This window comes from Thunnus maccoyii, chromosome 2 (assembly GCF_910596095.1).
Source record: "Thunnus maccoyii chromosome 2, fThuMac1.1, whole genome shotgun sequence".
NCBI classification, from domain to species: domain Eukaryota; kingdom Metazoa; phylum Chordata; class Actinopteri; order Scombriformes; family Scombridae; genus Thunnus; species Thunnus maccoyii.
The window spans coordinates 7,819,101-7,838,601 of record NC_056534.1 but is presented as its reverse complement, the minus strand read 5'-3'; the positions used below and the strand labels follow the sequence as shown (position 1 = coordinate 7,838,601).

The window sequence follows — 19,501 nt, the reverse complement described above, 5'->3', positions numbered from 1 at the left end:
TCAGAGCACTTTTCACATAAAGCAGGTCTAGACTGTACTCTTTAATTTACAGAGACCCAACATTCCCCCCATGAGCGAGCACTTGGCGACAGCAACAAGGAAAAACTCCACTTTAACGGGAAGAAGTCTCGAGCAGAACCGGATTCTAGGTGGGCGGCCATATGAGTTGACCGGTTGGGCTGAAAGAGAGAAAGAAGGAGTGGGAGAGAGGAGAGAGAAACACAGAGAAGTATAACAATAATAACAACAATATCAAATAATCATGACATAACAACGGAGTCTTTCACCCACAGAGAGATAACGAATCAGCTGAGAGTGGAGAAAAGAGGACAGGTCTAATGATAGAGAAGAAGCTCCTACAGCGTGATTTAAGTACAACAGTGGGAGTTTATAAGAGGTGACATAATGAAGTTATTTTTGGCATGCAGAATAGGAAAGCACAGGACAAATGAAAGGAAAAGGCATTATTGCTATCCAGGATCTGAGTCATGGACACTGTAAAGTAAAATTCAGACAGAGAAGAGACAAAGGGAGACTCGACCTACATTCCTGTTTGGGTGGTGACAGTTCCTTTCGTGCCACATTTGGCTCTCTGTTTTGAAACTTGTGGATAAAGGTAGAGCGGTCTTGACTCCCTTAAGTAAGAATGATGGATGTGGAGTATGTGGAGGGGGGGAGAACAGGAGGTGATCACAGGAGATGAGGGGACATAATTGGGGTACGAGGGAGAAAGACTTACTTTTGATGTTCTTTGATGAGGGAAGGTGGGTGTAAAGGTGTGTGTGTCCTGTGTGTGTGTGTGTGTGTGTGTGTAGAGAGAGAGAGAGAGAGAGAGAGGGAGGGAGAGAGAGTGTGTGTATGGGAGAGAGAGAGAGAGAGAGAGAGAGAGAGTGAATGAGAGAGCTTGCTCCTCAGTAGTTCCTCCTCTCACTCTTGACACCAGCACTCCGTTTTTCCTCCTCTGCTGTAGTGAAACTTCACCAGGTAAGAAAAGCAACCAGACACTCAGACATGATGTGACAACGACTTTATGACAGTCTGTCTCACGACTCTGCAAAATAATCCTCCGGAGTTTTAAAAAAAAAAGAAGACGAAGAAGAAATACCCGGCGGCGCGTTTGCGTGCGTGCAGAGACGTGCAGGATTGAAGAAGTTACTCACAAGTCGCCAACTCAGCAGCAGTGTTTTTTTTTTTTTTTTTTAAGAAGTTACCTCGGCGTGCACGTTCTCACACGCGGCACGCGGTGTGTGTGTGCGTGCGTGTGTATGTGTGTGTGTATGTGTGTGTGTGATTTATCCGGAGTGCAGTTGCATGCCAAACTGATGCTCTGGCGTTGTAGACGTGGCTTCCTAAATGATTTCATTATGGCTGTTGCATATGTGTTGTGGTTGGGCTAATGTCAGCAGTGTGTGTTCAGATCATTAGTGGTGTGTAACTGGGTGCAAACTGTGCACACATCTCTGAGGGGGTGCCCAGTGGTCTCTGGGGGGGGAGGAGAGAGGAGGTGAAATCAGGCTATGATGTAATGGATTTAATTAGACTAACTTAGTTTCTGTCATACAAATACGTGAGGAAATTTCCTGAAACTGCAAGTTATTAAGCCGCTCATGAAAATGTGTCAAATGTTTTAAGCTTTTCTGTTTTTGTGCTTGCACAATTTATAGGATGTTTGTTTATTTCATTGGTATTCAAATCAGTAGCTTTCTTTTTTTTTCTTCTTCTTCTTTCTTGCACAAGTAGCCATGCATCCAGCAAATGCATTTAATCAGAGAGCATGTGCATGGACAATGATGGTGTGGGAAGTACAGTACCAGCACTGTATATACAGACAGGTGACAAATTAAAGGAAAACCGATACAAATCTGAATGCTAGACCCCCACAGTGAGGGGATCTGGTGGGGGGTATTTTGCTGGCATGGTTTCGGTCCACTTGTCCCCTTAGAGGGAAGGGTCACTGCAAATCAATACAAAGTTGTTCTGAGTCATCACTTTTATCCTATGATGAAACTTTTCTATCCTGATGGGAGTGGCCTCCTCCAGAATGACAATGCCCCAATTCACAGGACACAAGGGGTCACTGAATGGTTTGCTGAGTATGAAAATGATGTGAATCATATGCCATGGCCTTTGCAGTCACCAGATCTCAACCAAATTGAACAGCTATGGGAGATTTTGGGCTGACGTGTTAGACAGCGCTCTCCACCACCATCATCAAAACACCAAATGAGGGAATATCTTTGGGGCATTGTCATTCTGGAGGAGACCACTCCCATCAGGATAGAAATGTTTCATCATAGGATAAAGCTGATGACTCAGAACAACTTTGTATTGATTTGCAGTAACCCTTCCCTCTAGGGGTCAAGCATTCAGGCCTGTACCAGTTTTTTTTTTTTTTAATTTGTTACCTGTCTGTATATTAACCAGTAGTTTAATGGATTATATTATTGCACATCCATATTATTTAGCATCAAGCACTGCGAACAGGTCCAACAGAGTGGACAGATGTCAAGAAATCAATGTTGTGGCAGCACTTTGAAGTATACATCGATATGGGGAAAAAAAAACCTCAGCGCAAAATATTTCTGAGGATCATGGCTTCAAGGCATGAAACATAAATATGCAGAATCTTTTTGCAGGTTTTGCAAAAATCCCCTGCACTCCTATGCTATATTTTTAACAATAACTATTAACTAGTGTTATTTATATAATGGTAATTTCAGCAAATTGGTGCCTTTTCTGTCTCCAGGACATAACATGCGTATATATGCATGAAAAGTATCTGTATAATACATTATATTATCAAGCAAACCGTCCTGTACATTGTCCTAATTGCAATTTGAATGTATATAATGTAAAACCTTAATAAAAACTGTCTAGAACACTGAAAAAATAACATTTTAGCCCATCCCCACTCCCTAACACTACACTTCACCATGAAATATAATGATCAGAATCCTTCAGAAATCTTTTTATTTTTAATGATTTTGTGATTGTATTTCCCATTTAGACATAAAATACATTTTCTCATCAGAAAATTCATAATATGTTAGTTAAAATACACATTTTTAGTCGTATCCCCAGGTTTTCCCTCAGTCCTGTTACCGTGACACATTCCCCCCTCTAAAAATTGCGGACACTCCACAAGTCACATGATCAATAGAAAGCAGCATCATTTGAGTCTCCTGAAGGCCATGGGAAGAACAAAAGTAAGTTCTCTCACTCTGTTTTCTGTATTTTTGATCATATTGTAAGTATGACTGAAAATGTCATTCTCAACATTCAGTCCTGTTACCTAAATTATTTCTCAATGTTATGTTGTTTTTTTTAAATATAGTTTTGATAAACCACTTGAAGTTGTTAAGGGTCCTCATGCTATTAGCATTGATGCAATGTAACTACATTTCATGTATTTGCTAATGCTATGCTAAAAAGTCAGTCCTGTTACTTTCAGTCCTGTTACTCATATGAAGTATTTGTCATTTAGAAACCTTGTAAAAATAAATAAAATGGCCTGAGATTGACCATTACACATTTTGAATATTTAAACATTACACAAGACGCGTGTTATCAGATACAGTGCTAAAAAAAGATGAAGAAGTTGCAAATGGCACCAATTCGGCAGAATGACTCATAACCTACCTGCTGCTACCTGCTCATTTTGCACTACTGTATATTGTATATTTTGTATGTTTTTACTTGTGTGTAGCGCTATGCATAGTGTATGTATTTTGCTGTACTTTGGGAGCAGTCCAAGACAAATTTCCATCGAGGTGGACAATAAAGTCAATCAATCAATCAATGAATCAAAAAAAAGAAAGAAAAAAAAAGGAAAAGACAGAAAAAGCCATGATGTAGGACCCTCATGCTACATATTACTGCAGTCCCAGATGGGGAGTTGAGTGAAGCATATCATTTCTGCCATTTAATGCTCATGTTCATACCAACACACCAGATGGAGGTGCAGCAGTTGAAGAGATTTCATACATAGAGTATATGAGGTGTAAACACAACCTACACCAATGGAGTGTGATTTACACGTAAGTCAATAAAAATCTAATTTCTTTCATTTCACCCATTGTTGGCCACTGGGGGCCAAAAATATAGAAGCAGTCTTCCCTCCTACATCATTATTGTTGTAATACAACTTTGTTCAACAAAAGTGGTTGATGTTGATTGGTTTCTGATTTTTGCTGACAGCAGTTTACCTTTTCCACCTTACAATGTTGAGCTTTTCTCAGTAACAAGTAGCGTAATGGATTAAAATTTAAAATTCAGTAATTACATCATGGTTACTAATCCCAGTAATGATCTCTTAATTAAACATTTTGTGGGTCGACTTGTTTGCAGTCTTGCAGGGAGTTTGATGGAGGGCTATTAACAGTAACTACTGTAATTACTTTTACTGCTGAGCAATGAATAAAGTAATGCAATTACATTTCAATGAGTAATATGTAACAAGTAATTGATTACCTTTTTCAACTAACTTTCCCAACATGGTTTAGTCATCTGTGAATCCCTGTTTACATCCTCTCACCTCAGTGCACCCATCAAAACCCATATGTTGCATTCAAGTGATGTAGGATTTACTGTAAAAATAAACCCCCACAGGGGAAAACAGAGGCAACTAGAAGTAGTCAGGTTTTGTTTTGATGATTTAAAGCTTACAATATCTCCTCCCTATAGTTTCAAATACTGTTGACAGCTGTCCAAAATGATAAAAATATGTTATACTTATCCACACCAGTGCAAGAAACTCTCCTTGTTTTAACAACAAGATGCCATATTATCCTTCTTCCTACATGATATCAATGTCCTATTAGCTCTTGTTATTTTGATGGTTTGTAATGTTGACACCAAAGGAATTTGAGTTATCATTGCAAACCTGAAAAAAAAGAGTTTTACACATTCGGAAATGTATCCTCTGACATCTGACTGGCTGAGATAGTGAAGCGTATTCTGATAATAGCTGTTCAGATCATATTTTATAATCAGACACATAAAAATATTGAGGCAGAGTTCCAGTCATTTCATTTTTTTCACAGTCATGCTCCATCCATCATCTCAAATCCTGTTAAAATTCACCCATCACTGTAAAAAAAAAAAAAACCTCTGGGAATATCTCTGTTATCTCTCTCATGCGCCTCTTCTCGTTTTATTTTTTCACTCTCATCTTTCTCATATTTTTGTTTTCTCCTCTCCGTCTTACTTTTCAGAGGATTACTGCTACGGTTGTGAACTTCAGAGGCTTATGATGAAGATGGATGACAAAATATAGAGGGGTACAGAGAGAAATCAGGAATAGATAGAAAGAAGGAAAGTGAGATGTACTGTAGACGGAGAAAGACAGACAGTAGAAAGATGCAATAGAAAAAGAAGGAGAGGACAGGATCGACAAGTCACACGACTGTTAATTTATCTGGTGATTGTTTTAGTTCAGTGTTTTGGTCGTCCTCAAACTCCACTCTCATCAACCTTGTTTCCCACAACAACCCGCAGCTGTTTTTCAGGAAATAAGCTCCGATAAATCCACTGTATGCTACCTGCCCAGCACCAAACAGCAGACGCACAAAGTTAGAGAATAGCTGGCAAACATAGTGAAACATCTGGCAGCTGAAGACCTCGGTATTTTTCTCAGGAGTTGGTGAAAACCAGAATAGAGATAAAAGGAAAGAATACTGGATTTATATTTGTCAGGTGACCAGAAATTTGAAGTAATGCCAACAGGATCTTTAAATAGGCAACTGTTTCCTAATATGTTATTCTTAAAAACTTTATAATAGAGAAATATGTCAGAACTGTTGTCTGTCATCTTCTTGGAGTTCCTCTGCCCCCATGTGGACAAAAGAAATCATATAAAGCAGCTTTAATGATTTGATTTGGATGTTGTCCATTGTTTGTTATTGTATTAAAAGAACTGTCAGTCAATTTGGGAGAGATAAAAAAGTTTTGTAGTGGAGTTTTAGTTTGCATTTGGCTCAAAATACTGTATACAGTTATTATATACATTAAAATTGCACATGTAACTTCTTACATGGCAAATTATATACATTTAGTATCGGATGTATGCTTAAAGAAATACTAAGACATATTTAATTATTTTTTAACCAGCTGGGTTTAATGCCACATCATGGTCTTGTGTGATCCAGAGCTGGGAGTTCCATCCCCCTCCTGGATTATACATCCTAGAAACATGTGCACTCAGTTTACCATAAGGCTCTCTGGATCAGAGCATCAACTGAGCACCATATGTTTTGTGTTATGTAATGTTATGCTATGTGACACAGAAGGACGGACTAAAAAGCTTTCTGTAACTATGGATTTTCACTCGACCGAGTTTCATTATCGCTAAATACAATTAAAAGCTCTCAGGGTAGTCAAATGACTACATTAAAAGTAAAAAAAAAGATATTTTGTACTTCTATATGCAATGTTATTTAAGAAATTTTATTCAGAGGGAACAACAAGACACAATTAGTGTGTGTGCGTGCTGCACAGAAGAAGTGTGCCAAGAGTAACAGGTTCAGCAGCACATGTTGCCCTTGGAAATGTGTGTGTGAAAGTGTTTCTTGCTCTGAGCTCATGCAGAGAATATCAAAAGCTGCTGATGTTTTCATATCAAGTCAAGTCTATGTGTGTGTGTGTGTGTGTGTGTGTGTGTGTGTTGATGAGGAGCCACATACTTTTAAACCAACAGTTTTTTCTCCAGGGCTTATATTTCTTAATCCAAAACCTCTGGATCCTATATGAAAAATGAAGTTGTCTTCAAGATGCTGTATTTTCAGAAAGTTACTCGACATTGAAGTGTTGTAATTTCTTTCCTTTTCCCCCTTTTGCTTGTTTGATGTATCCCATTTTTTATTTTTTCTTGTGGAAACCTTTCAAAAAACGTCACATAATTGTTGTGAGGATGAGCACATTGATCCCTAGGTAACTACTTCACTGAGACATTTCCATGACTTCCACTGCACTCGTTATTCAAACCACAATATATCTTGGCTGCATTGCATTATGGTCTATTAAGCCAACTGTCATTTGAGAAATTGGTATGTCTACTACTTTTTTTTACAATGGATTTTTCTTTCTATGTTTTTCCCGTTGCACACAAAATAATGAGTCTATAGAGAAAACCAACGACAACCAACAAAAAAGAGGATTATTGTCACTGTTTTCAACCTTTGAGAATTATTTTACCATCAAAATAGCATAGAAATATTTTGAATTGCTGTCATGTCATCTATGATTGAACTTGAAATACACCACCAAACAACTAAATTGGCCCAAACTGTTTCAGTTTTTTCAGGACTTTTTTCTGGAGAAACTTAAAACTTGTATTTAATGTGTGTTAAAATGGATTTTAGAGTCACATAGAGCCAATGAAATCATGATTCTGCCCTTGCTTTATTTGAACAAACATTTAACTTCACCCCTATAACTTTTTAACTCCTCTTACTTTTTCTCCCATTCCACTCGTAGGTTGTGACAGCCATGTTGGCAGTGTGTTTGAGGCTGCTTTTGCTCCTCCCCCTGGTTTGCTGTGTCCCCCCCCTCTCCAGACCTCCTTCCAGACTCTGCAGACGTTGCTGCGATCACTCTGAGCCTTCAGCAGCTGCGGCCCAATACCAGATGCCAGAGGTCCGCACTGTCATCAACATGACCATCCTCAAAGGTACCAGAGCCTTGATTAGCTTCTGTCAGCTACTGAGTACTGCTCACTTCAACCTGTGTGCAGTTTAAGAAGCACCACTTTAAGTTAAGCTGTACATCCTGTCTGTTTGGCAAGTCGTCAGTTTTTCGGTTTCCACGTTCTTCCTCTGTTTCTTGCAGAATACAGTAGAATATGGAAAGTCAGCCTTTATCATTGATTTGTATGTCTGCATTTAGCAAAGAATACAGTCTTTGTTGAAAAGGTTGCATGTTCATTCACCAAAAACAATACATCCTAGAGTATTTGCGTCACTGTCTCCCAGTTACATTCCCTTAATCGTGTCACCGCTTCCGCTTTTCCAGATGGTTGTGTGTCTGGCAAGGCTACTGTTAAATCAGAAGAGTAATCAAGCTGTATATGTTATAATGGAAAAGTGTTGCTGAAGTGTTACCATGCGTTGATGGTTAAGTAGGAATGAGACAAAGTATAAAAGCGAGACTCCTTTGAAAAGGAAATTAGACACTCCACCGAAAGAAAAAACCTGGAACCACTTTAAAAATCAACCTCTATTCAACAGACAGAAACAGACTGCCAAGTATGAACAACTTTTACAGATTATGACAGCGTCTGTCATAGAAAATGCATATCAACATCTGAATTTTTGTAAGCCATGCAGTGAAGAAATTTAACTAGTCATGGAGAATAGCTTTCATTTTATTTGGCAAATTCTAGAAAACACATCCCTTCTATCTTAATGCATACAGCGGAAACTGAGTACAAAAAATAAACCACCTTCACCTTCAATTCATTTGTTTGTAGTCTGTCGAATATCATCTGCATATCCCCATGCCTGTATCAACACAACAAAGATAAAGGGAAGTAGCAGAATGGGTAGTAGAGGTAGATGTAGAGGTCTTCAAGGGTCCACATTTTTGGATCTGATCCGAAATGGACCTAAAGAGTTTCCTGAACCCAACGTATATGAATTCATTTTTTAAAAAAGGGATCCAATCACCCAAACCCAGTCCAAAAAAGAAGATATGATGAGTAAAAACTACCAAATACCAAATACAGAAAGAACACCAACATTGGCAGCACCATGATGCATCAGGACAATGGCTGGATTAGCAATCCAACCCATGTGTGGTTACTGTTAGTTTATTATCAATAACTTAGTGGTAATGTGATTAACTGTGAATTTGTTTTGTAATAACATTATATACAATATAAACTCGGATTTAAAGAGCCTTAAGGTGGCCGCGACCTAATCTTGAGGCTCTATGTTAAAGGTGACATATCATGCTTTATGTGATTGTATGTTATTTTTATATTGTTATGATGTCGGATGTCTATGTTATATATGGTCAAAGGTCCAAAACTTGAGGTGAACGTATTTAAAAATTTTCCCTGCAAGTCAAAAGTCAGGGCTTCAGCCTGCCCTGAATGCTCCGTTTGAAATGTCGCCTCTACTTCCTCCTCGTGATGACATCAGATTGTTCGTGTGTGCCCACAAACGGTCGTCTGTTGGTAGCCTTTGTTGCTATGGTTGTTCCACAATGTCCTCTCGCATATTTTTGGATTGAATTCTGGCAACAATCCTACTATTACTGTTTGTTTAGCCAAGGGGCAGCTTCTGAGAGCTAACCAATTAAAACAGAGTGGGCTCATCGGGAGGGGCGCCTTAAAGAGACAGGAGCTAAAATAGCCTGTGTCAGAAAGAGGCTGAACTGAGGGACTGCATAAAGAACCAGTATAAGATAAATAAGGAGTTTTTTAAACTGTAAATCATGTAAAGATATTCCAATAGAGCCCCAGAATATAAATATAGACCTGGAAATGTGCATGATCTTAAATATTTCGTGATGTTATGCTCAGCTGGTGTGTATTTCTAAATAAATTTGTGTTAAATCAAATAATCACAAACAACAGCAAACCCAGAGCTGGATGTTCAGGCGTAGGAATACTGGCTGGTTTGTAGTAAAACATCTGATTTTTTCTCAAACTTTTGGTTTTGCCTGAAACAACAAATTTTTTTCCTGTGGTTATTTTTACTCACTTCATGATCAGAGTTGATCCAAGTTGATACTCAATCAGGTATCAAACCTATTAACACACTCTGAGCCAAGACACACAGTCAAGTTTTTGACAGCTTATATGAATTAGTGTTTTGTAAATCAGTGAGGAAGTCCAATTGGGAAAACAATTGTGTCTAGTTGAGTGTGTGTGTGTGTGTGTGTGTGTGTGTGTCTGTGTGACTTTATTTGTTTGTGCAAGTGTGTGTTTAAACAGAGAAATAGTGATAGAAAAATGTGATGAAAGAAAGAGATTAAGAATACAAGGATTTTATATCCAGGAGTCACGCCATCACAGCTGGAGAGGGTTTCGTGAGAACATACAATAATTAATACCGAAGTCTTAGTGGCCAACTTGAAAAGAGTGGTCCAAACAATGTGTCATCACTCTGTTGTTTTATGTGCCGGTCCTTTGATAGCTGGACATTCCAGGTCTGTTCTGACCCACGATCAACCCCCAAACCAGTCCAACCGCTGAACCAAGAAAAGGAAAAAAATCTCATTTTTCTCTCTCACTCTCTCTCACACAGGCATGCAAACACAATGCATGCACGCACATATTTTTAGGTAATTAAGGCCCTTTACTGCAGAACTCAGGAACTTTTCCATGGAAGGGACCAAAGTCCAATTTTGAGTTCTTGGACACAAATCAAAAGCCAAAAAGTCTCTGCGGCTGAAGTAGAACTTTCCACATGGCCATAAACTAACTGGACTCTGCAGTATCAAAAAAAATGATGGGTGATGATGGTGATTGACACAATTTAGACACACATATGGACCAAGATGTATGCAGCCCTAAGAGCCTGCACACCAAAACTCAGTTTAAACCTTTACTGAAAATTGAATGATTAAATTCATGGTTTGTCAAAATGATATTATTTGACACTCGGAAGCCAGTGAGAGATCAAGCAAACGCAAAATATACTCTAGGAACTATTGCAGTTATTTATTTTTTTCAAGGTCCTTGATTACTTCAAAGGAAAAGGGTCTTTGTTTCAGAAGAAATAGGATAAAACCGATCTGTTTCTGAGAGCTGTCAACCCCTGAGGCTGCATTTTGTCCCACATTGTTGATTCAAATGAAGCAATAAAACAGAAGTGTTGCTGAATCGCAGCTGTGCAATGATGGAGGTCTCGAAAGGCGCTCATGTAAGATGTCAGTGTGAAGTCAAAGTTTTATATGTTGTGTCAACTCCTTCTCTTATCATCTCTTATCTTATCTTATCCATGGCTTATGGTGCAGACACACAGACTCCGACGATGACGGATCTGGATGCACCGGTCCACTGAACTCTGTGGCCAGTGGGTGATGTGGTGGGTGACGTATTGCGAGTTCGGCAGTGTTTGCTTTTTGCTCTGCCATTGTCAATATGGTGGCTGCATTACAAACGATGTCATTTTACAGCTAAATAGTAATTTAAAGTATGTTTCTGAAACATTTGAGGCAAGAAACAGGCAATGCAGTAATATATTGATTCATAATTGATCAGCATGGCCTAGCATGACAGTTTGATCTGAGTTTCATGAGCCGGCCACGTTGCGCTGGACGGACCTCATTTGCATAAAGTTGAGGTCGAGTTGTGACTATGCAAATTCAGATATAGTTGTTGGTCCGTCAACATGCTGTGCAGTATCCATCATGCACCATCATACACAGCCAGATCTCCTGCTCTCCATAGAAAATGACTGGGATCCGTTGACTTGACATCCATCAATGGATTCGGTGTGTCTGCACCTTTAGGGGTCATCCCAAGATCTGAGTGTGGAACTTCAGTGACGTGATGCCAAATGGTCACGTATGGTGGGGTGATGGTTACCTCTGTCTACATTCAAAGATGGTTTTAATCTTTCTCTGAACTTGCTTTGACTCCTGATCAATGACGAGGCAATGTCTGTTTTTAGTGTGTTGATCACAGACAGCTGATGTTGCCTGTTTCTGGTCCAGAGTCCGTGCTGTTTCACAGATGTAGGTTCAGTCTTAAGGGTATACCAGTAGAGTTTGTATGCTGTATGTACAATTTTGTTCATTTTTTTAATAATCAGAATAGACTGATATATTTTTAGAGGCTTTTGGCAAAACAGTTTGTTGGTTATATTACTGTGATACATGAGTTTACAAACAGCTTCAATCATCATCATGATGCTTTGTCTTTTTAAAAAGTGAGATCCAAAATAGCGCCAGATCTTGGATTTAAACTTGACAGATGTTTCTTGTGTTCCTGCTTTTTCCGTTTTTTTCCATCTGTACACAAGTGTGAGATGTTTTAGTCCAGAACCTTTAGCACTTTGACACTTCAACTAACTATTGGCAACGTAACTTCCATATCTGGAACCATTTTGTTGTTTTACAGCATATTTGTCTTGTCCTTTCAATGCAAATAACAGATCCAATAAAGACAACGTGATGTCACATTTAAATTAAACAGAATGTCAGGTTTTAATCCAAAGAGCCAGCGCTTTTCTCTAGCCTTTTTTTGTTTCACTCATGCAGAGTGGAATCAATGATGGATGAAATAGATATGCAATTTTCACTGTCTCAACATGTACATTTGCAGTGTAGCCATGGGGCATATTGGGTATTTTGAATAATATTGTGAATAACCAGCCCAGTTAGAAGAAATGAGGCATGTTGATGGTAAGGGACTGAACCAGAAAATAAGCATTAGTTGTTTCAAATGTGCTCCAGGAATTTATTGGACATCACAAAGTGGTATCTAACACTGTATGAAGGTGGTTATTGCTCTTGTAAACACTAAGAAATAAAAAAGAAAATGCAGAATGTAAAGTTGACACATCAGTCCCATATATGGTCATCAAGCGTAGAGGTGGTGCTAAGCTGTTGTTTGTGGAAACTACTATAACTGTCCTCTTTCTGTGGACACTGGTCACAGCTGGACAGATCGTTGTGGATCTGTAGAGAGGGATCACTGGTGTTTACCTCAGGTCTGCAGGAAGTGTTGGTCACGCTGTGGAGCAGACAGCGAGGGCAATGCTGTGGCTTCTTCCTCTGTGGTTTAACCAACCAAGAAGTGTTTAACTCATGACCACATTAGGACCTGCCTGAAGGGATCTAAGTAAAACAACATCCCGGAGACAACATAGCAAGACTTTTTGAAGTCAAGTCTGTTGGCTGCGTCGCTTCTGTTTGAATTTACCCAGATGATTCGGGTTAAAGATGTTATGTTATGCCTCAACTGCAAATCACTAAAACTGTCTTACTTTTAATACAACACTTTCAAAAGGCTGTTTTACTTCTTAGTTTATTTGCTTCTGTTTATTATTAAGGGGATGTTTGCTTAGCTCCCAGGCCTTTTTTGTACAGCTGCTTCATAGTGATATGGATAATGAAGTTTATAAAAGCCTGTAAGCATTGTCACTGGATTTCATAGCACAGCACTGGCAACAACAGCAACACTCCAAACATTCACTTAAACAGAGATGTTTCACTTAGGAGTGGTAAGAGAGGCTTATTAATCATTTTTAGAGCTTGCCGTCAAGTCTCTTATAATTTTAAAATCCGGAGATGTTAGGTTGTTGTGGCGGAAAACTGCCACATGTCACAGAAGCAGGATATAAACTGTAAACATGAGCTGAAAAAAGGAATAGTTCAGCATTTTGGGAAATGCAGTTATTCACTGTGTGTTAGATGAGAAGATTCATATCACTCTATGGAGCTAGAGCTGGGAGTTGATCATCTTAGCTTAGCATAAAGACTAGAAGCAGAGGGAAACAGCTATCTCTGTCCAAAGTATAGCATATGTGAGGTAGACTGTAGAAAGTAAATGAATGGAAATGCCTGAGTAAATAAGCAGAGAGACGTTATGAATGCAGATGCTTCTGTACGGGGCATGCAGGGTCACTGAATGGTGAGATGAGGATGAAAATAGTGGTGCTTATCTTGATTACATGTGCTACAGTGTTCCAATCTGTTGAACTCAGAGTTTATCATCTGTATGAAATTGCTGTTTTGACGCTTAAAGTGTATAATTTTGAAACCAGACTATAATTCTCCCGTATGAGATTTGTTTTTGTTTTTCAGCCAAGTGCTTTCAGCCAGGAGATTTCTAACTTTCAAAACTCACCTTTTATCCTTTTCTCTCTCTCTCTCTCTCTCTCTTTTTCTCTCTCCACATTTTGGCATTACATAATCTTTCCTGAAGACTTTAGAAGAATTAAATTACATCACTGTTATTGCGGTTCCTAGTGCTCCACAGTTGAGCTCAATAAAGGTCACAGATTATTTAAATGATTCAGCATTTAAAATTCCTAGCACTTGAATACAACTCACATTTTTCAGCAGACCCTCCTTACAAACTTCTTTTAGAACATCTTGTGTTACAGTCCAAGAGAGGCTTAAAATTAAGATAAATACAAGTTTAGATTTATAAGCAGGATTTAGAGTTTCAGATGTGAAGGTCTTGCAGCATGTTGTTGCCAATTCTGGATTTGAAACCATCATAAAAGAAAAAAGCTTAATGGTATTGTGTGACAAAACGATCTGTCCTGCACTAAAAGCCCGGATAAAGGCTTTGACCTGTTTTCTTTGTAAGAGCTGCACTCGACTAAATGGCAAGATCACCTCTGTAAATCTGCAGTGTTCTTCATGTTCTTAGAAATTTGAAGTTACAGCCGCTCTGGCCAATCATGTAGTCTGGACCATTCTTGAAAAAAAAGACATATTAAGTGCTGAAATATTTAAATTTCCTTTATACACCCAAGTTAAATAAGATAAAATAAATCCAGATTAAGTGGATGTTTCCGCCTGCGCTGCTAACCTGGCTTTCCTCTCATCCCTGCAGGTGATAAAGGGGACAAAGGGGATAAAGGTACACCCGGAAAACCAGGTCTGGAGGGACCCCACGGGCACCGGGGACCCATGGGCCCTAAAGGCAGCAAAGGCCAGGCAGGAGCCCCGGGAGACGCCTGCAAGATACCTCACTCTTCCTTCTCAGTGGGACGTCGCAAGTCCCTGCACAGCGTGGACTACTACCAGGCTCTGGTGTTCGACACGGTGTTCGTCAACCTCCACGAGCACTTCAACATGTTCAAGGGCAAGTTCTACTGCTACGTGCCGGGGATCTACTTCTTCAACGTCAACATCCATACCTGGAACTTTAAGGAGACCTACCTCCATCTGATGCACAACGATAAGGAGCAGGTGATCCTGTACGCTCAGCCCAGCGAGAGGTCCATCATGCAGAGTCAAAGCGTCATGCTGGATCTGGCTCTTAATGACGAGGTCTGGGTCCGACTCTACAAGAGGGAGAGGGAGAACGCCGTTTACAGCGATGACGTGGATGTTTACATCACCTTCAACGGGTACCTGGTGGCACCTAGCGTCCAGTGAAAATGGACGGGATGAGGGATGAGTGGAGTGGCAAAATCTCTGTGTCGGATTATTTCGTCTTTTTTGCCGTGGATACTGCTTTATGCCAAGAGAGGAGAACTAATACATGACATTACAAGTTTGGTGCTTATTAAATATTCATTCCATCCGGGAGAGGAACATGCTGTGTTTTCTTAAATGAGGACTTCCCTTAAAAAATCTTAAAACTAAAAGGAACCATAATATAGTGAAAGGTAGCACAGCACATAATTAGGAAAGAAAGTCATTACTTCCTTTGCACTAGAAAAAACTGTTGTACAAAGTAAATCATTTTTCCTACTCCTGTGCTGTGCTAGTTTTCCCTCTTGGATTACTCCTTTCAGGGACTTTGTGTAAAAACACAAGTTAAATCATTTATCAGGAATCATAAATCTGTGTAATTACTTTATATATCTGTACTATGACGGTTCTAAACGTGCATAGAGTTTCTGTCAGATTAAAATGTGTTCAGACAGATTGCTGTCTTTAACAAATGTTTCCTTTGTGCCTCTCAGAAGAACACTTAGCTTTAAAGGGTTTGTTCCCCTAAATTGCAAAAACACATTCTCCCACTAACCCCTAATGGTGCAGATAGTTTCAGTTTTATTTGCTGAAGCGTTGCTGAAATTTTTCCCACCACCTTGATATAATAGTGCCACACAGCGAAACATTAAAATACTGCAGGAAATTTGAAACCATGCCCAAAACCTCAGAGCACGGCCCTGCATGTTTCAAGTTTGATGTGAGGATGTTCCTATTGGTCCCACATGAGTGTAGGAGTAAGGATGTTGTCTTATCCTGTTTCGCTGACCTGGAGGAAGTGGTTTCACTCACCGTCCGTCAAACGCCCAGCAATAGTGACTGTTTCAGGAAGGCCTCTTCTGGCATAGGCCTGCTTTTCTCTGGAGCTTCTCTTCTCAGTTCAGGTTTTGTTTTATGGTTCAAGACATAGATGGTAAAACATTAAACTGATACATAGTCTAAAACATTTAATCAAACACTTCATTCTCTCTGTATTATCTCAACATTGCACACCTCAACATCTCTACCGTTGCTGATGTCTTCGAGGTGTGTGGTGGCTAATTACAAGTCAGACCCTTCTTTTCATGTGCAGCGTTAATTCCAACTTTTGAATCTCTTCCTACACACACCCTAATCTACTAAACTAAAGGACTCAATTATAGAGATGAAACGAAATTTTGTTTGGGGTGCTGAAAAAAAAAAGCTAATCTCTTTCCGTGATGTGGTTACTCTGGAAAATCTGCACCGTCAACAGTTTTTATTGGAACTATTTTCCACTGAAGAAATAGTCTCAATGAAAACTGTGTTGAATCTCTAAACACCAAAAATATCTGCATAGGTAGGTTTAGGTGGAAAACATAACACTTTTTTGTGATTTGGGTGAACTGATTCTTTAAACATGAACATTTCCCAACATATTACAATGAAATTTTAAGGTGCTTTATGACAAAATGCAGGAATGCATTAGGATTTAAAGATTTCATATTATGTAGTCTTACAGAGACTCCAAACTGCAGAGCAGTTTATGTAAATAGCTGTATAATAACTGTCTTTATAGCTTAAATCTGTGCTTCCGCTCATGCTGTTGGGACTGGACTATACTGTATATGTTTGTGTGTGTTTGTATATGTTAACAATATTCCCTCCTTTAAAGCATTGCTAACCAAATCTGTCTTTGTTCTGTTTGTTCTGTAACCTAAAAGTTTTCATATATTTCACAAAATCATGAGCCTTTACAAAAAGGTCACTTGTTTAGCCACAAAGCACTTGCACATTGTCATTTCTGCAGGAGAATTTTCTCTACCCTTCTAATTCTTTACAAATTACACCATGCAGCATAGGACTTGGCTCACAAATAAACCGCTCAGTCCTATGAGGACATGGTATTTGAGATTTAACCCCCAAAATTGGCTAACTCTCTAAAACAAACAAACAAACTAGAAAACAAAAAACCCAGCTCAAACTGTCAGAGACAGAGATGGGTCTGCAGCATGCCAGCTCCATCTGTTTGGCCATATCTCTCCCATTAGCTGTAATACCGTCCCCAGGGAGGTTTTGCTAGAGGAAAAGCAGACTGCAGTGTTGTAAATACTTTAAGCCTTGAGTGGAGTTCTGAAAAGCTCTATTGGGAAACAAAGCAGGACATCTGAAGAGTTTCCTGAATTGCCAGCCCAGACTGGTGGAGGCTGTTCCAGCATGGACAGTAGACAAGCTCTTAGTTTGAATAAGAACTGGTTGAACCAGCATTTCACTTGACCTAGTTTAGGTTTGTCTTAGTTTTATCATTAAAAACTTGACAAGTGAAGTGAGCAAACATGAATCAACAGATTTGTGCAGGTGATAAAAAACCACTCCACCTCAAAAACAATGAAATGCAACATTAGAGTGCAAAGTGGTAGAAAACAACGACAAAAAATGCATCAAGGGAACCAAATGAATTGAAACCAAACATGACAAAAATCAACCCTTAAAAATAAAATAATAATAATAAATCATTGTAAAACAAGTGTATGTCCAAATCTTTTAAACATATTTGTGCTCTCTTTGTTGCTCATTGAAAATAACAAGTGCACTTTCACAGTCAGCTTCGACGATCAGCCTAATTAACTCAACTTTTACAAGACTGCTGAAAACAACCAGCCAGGTTCAGGCTGTTTCACTTGTTCTTATTAAACAATAAACAAGTGGCAAGTGCTAAATTCACTTTCAATTATCCCTGCTGGGTGTAAAACACTGGCTAACAAAGAGAATAGAAGGATTATTGGTACAGTCGTTGTCTCCCATCAACGCTCAGCCTGTGCACAGGGATGCACAGATATTAAAGGATGGGTTCACAAGTCTATCTTAAAACAATAGACAGGTGTCCGTAGGAACATTGATACAGGTTTTTCTTGCTGTAATCATTCCTCCTGCTCACACTGACCATCAAAAGATAACTTCCTAATGTACCTTCGATGTATGTGATGACAAAATTCAGTCTTCGTTTTGTGCAAAAATGTATTCTGAAGTTTTTCTGAGGCTAATATGAAGCTTCATCCATCTGGATTAGTAAAATCAAGGGGATATCTTCCAAAGTTACAGTCTTTAAATACCAATCTCCCTTTTTGTTACTATCCCGTCACTGCCACTTAACAGGAAACACTGTCCAAAGAAACCCAAATGGGGAATTCTATACCAAAAACTTTGGAAGATTTGCATTTGATTTGACTAATTTGGGTGACTGAAGCAGATCTGTAAAAATCAGATTTTGGCAGATGCTATTACCCAAAGCAACTTAACATAAGAACTTTCAAACTTAACATGAACAAGAGCTATTGCAAGAGGTATCGCAGCTCTCCCAAACACTACACTTCAGCACATGTTGTTTGTTAGAAATGAGAAGTACTTGTCTTGTAAATGAAAATGACAGTATTAATCCTATTTTAACTATGAGTTTCCTGCCAACTGCCTGTCCTTGGAGAAACATACTAGAAATCTGACAACTGCGGGGCCAGTGCTCTTTACTTTTCTTGTCTTTTGATGCCTTTGAGCAAAGCAATCCCTGTTCACAACCCTTAGTTAAACTGGTAAATGATATTCTTCTCTGAGGTCACATAGAATGAATTATCCAATTAGGCTTCGATCAACTTTACAATACTACAAGTTATATTACATGTTTGTAGCAGTATTATGTTTATTTTCCTGTCAGGTTAATCACTTTCTCAGCTGCCCAAAATGATTCTCAGAACACCTTGAGGGTCTTTCCAAACCTCTTCCTGGGTGTCCTCTCACTCCCACATTCACCAGTGAGCAATTTTGATGAAGGATCTTTGTGTTTGGACAGGTTGTAGGCAATGCCAGAGGCTTCAACTGCATCTGTGCTGTGGTCTCATGGTTAAACACACAGTTAAACACATCATACTTTTACACTGCTTTGGTATTATGTCATTTTGATGGCGACTAAATGGGTACTGTTAACTGGAAAATAATGAAATTACCATTTTTACCAACAAGGGAAAATGCAATGCAATAAAATAAAAACTTACAACAAATGAATTGTTAAAAATGTAGTTCTTCAACTAAAAGTTTAAAAGAAGTGGGCCTTAAATCACTGTAATTAAATCCACATTCATTTTGCACATGTTCATGATATAAAATGTGGAGATTAAAGGAATAGTTGGACAATTTGTAAAACATGCTTTTTCACTTTCTTGCCTATAGACTTAGATAAGAAGATCAATTCAGACTATTCTGACTATTGCCTAGACAATTTTTTGGCACTTAAGCCCATGAAACACCATAACTTCAGATTTAATATGTATTAATGAGTTTAAGAGGTGCTGGAAGGCAGATTTTGTTACCGTTTCCCCCTGTTTCCAGTCTTTTTGCTAAGCTAAGTTAGCTGACTGCTGGTGGTAGT

General features: G+C 38.9%; 1 protein-coding gene across 4 annotated transcripts; it reads left to right on the top strand.

The window, feature by feature from the left end:
* Positions 1–90: 90 nt before the first annotated feature.
* Positions 91–19,500, top strand: c1qtnf6b (C1q and TNF related 6b). 4 transcript variants are annotated; one of them, XM_042399110.1, is made up of 3 exons: positions 91–149; positions 7,474–7,666; positions 14,516–19,500. In XM_042399110.1, the coding sequence occupies exons 2-3, from the start codon at positions 7,486–7,488 to the stop codon at positions 15,061–15,063; spliced, it is 729 nt and encodes a 242-aa protein (XP_042255044.1). In that variant the 5' UTR covers positions 91–149; positions 7,474–7,485; the 3' UTR covers positions 15,064–19,500. The 4 variants fall into 4 exon arrangements, with proteins under 4 accessions (XP_042255044.1, XP_042255054.1, XP_042255036.1 ...); XM_042399120.1 differs by lacking the exon at positions 91–149 and adding an exon at positions 208–229; XM_042399102.1 differs by lacking the exon at positions 91–149 and adding an exon at positions 899–984.
* The last annotated feature ends 1 nt before the right edge of the window (position 19,501 follows it).

Bases quoted from the DNA above. Each gene is read 5' to 3' on its own strand.
- c1qtnf6b (XM_042399094.1), top strand. From the start codon at position 3,150: ATGATCAATAGAAAGCAGCATCATTTGAGTCTCCTGAAGGCCATGGGA. The intron at 3,207-7,473 runs GTAAGTTCTCTC...TTCCACTCGTAG, and splicing joins AGGCCATGGGAAGAACAAAA to GTTGTGACAGCCATGTTGGC. The intron at 7,667-14,515 runs GTACCAGAGCCT...TCATCCCTGCAG, and splicing joins CAACATGACCATCCTCAAAG to GTGATAAAGGGGACAAAGGG.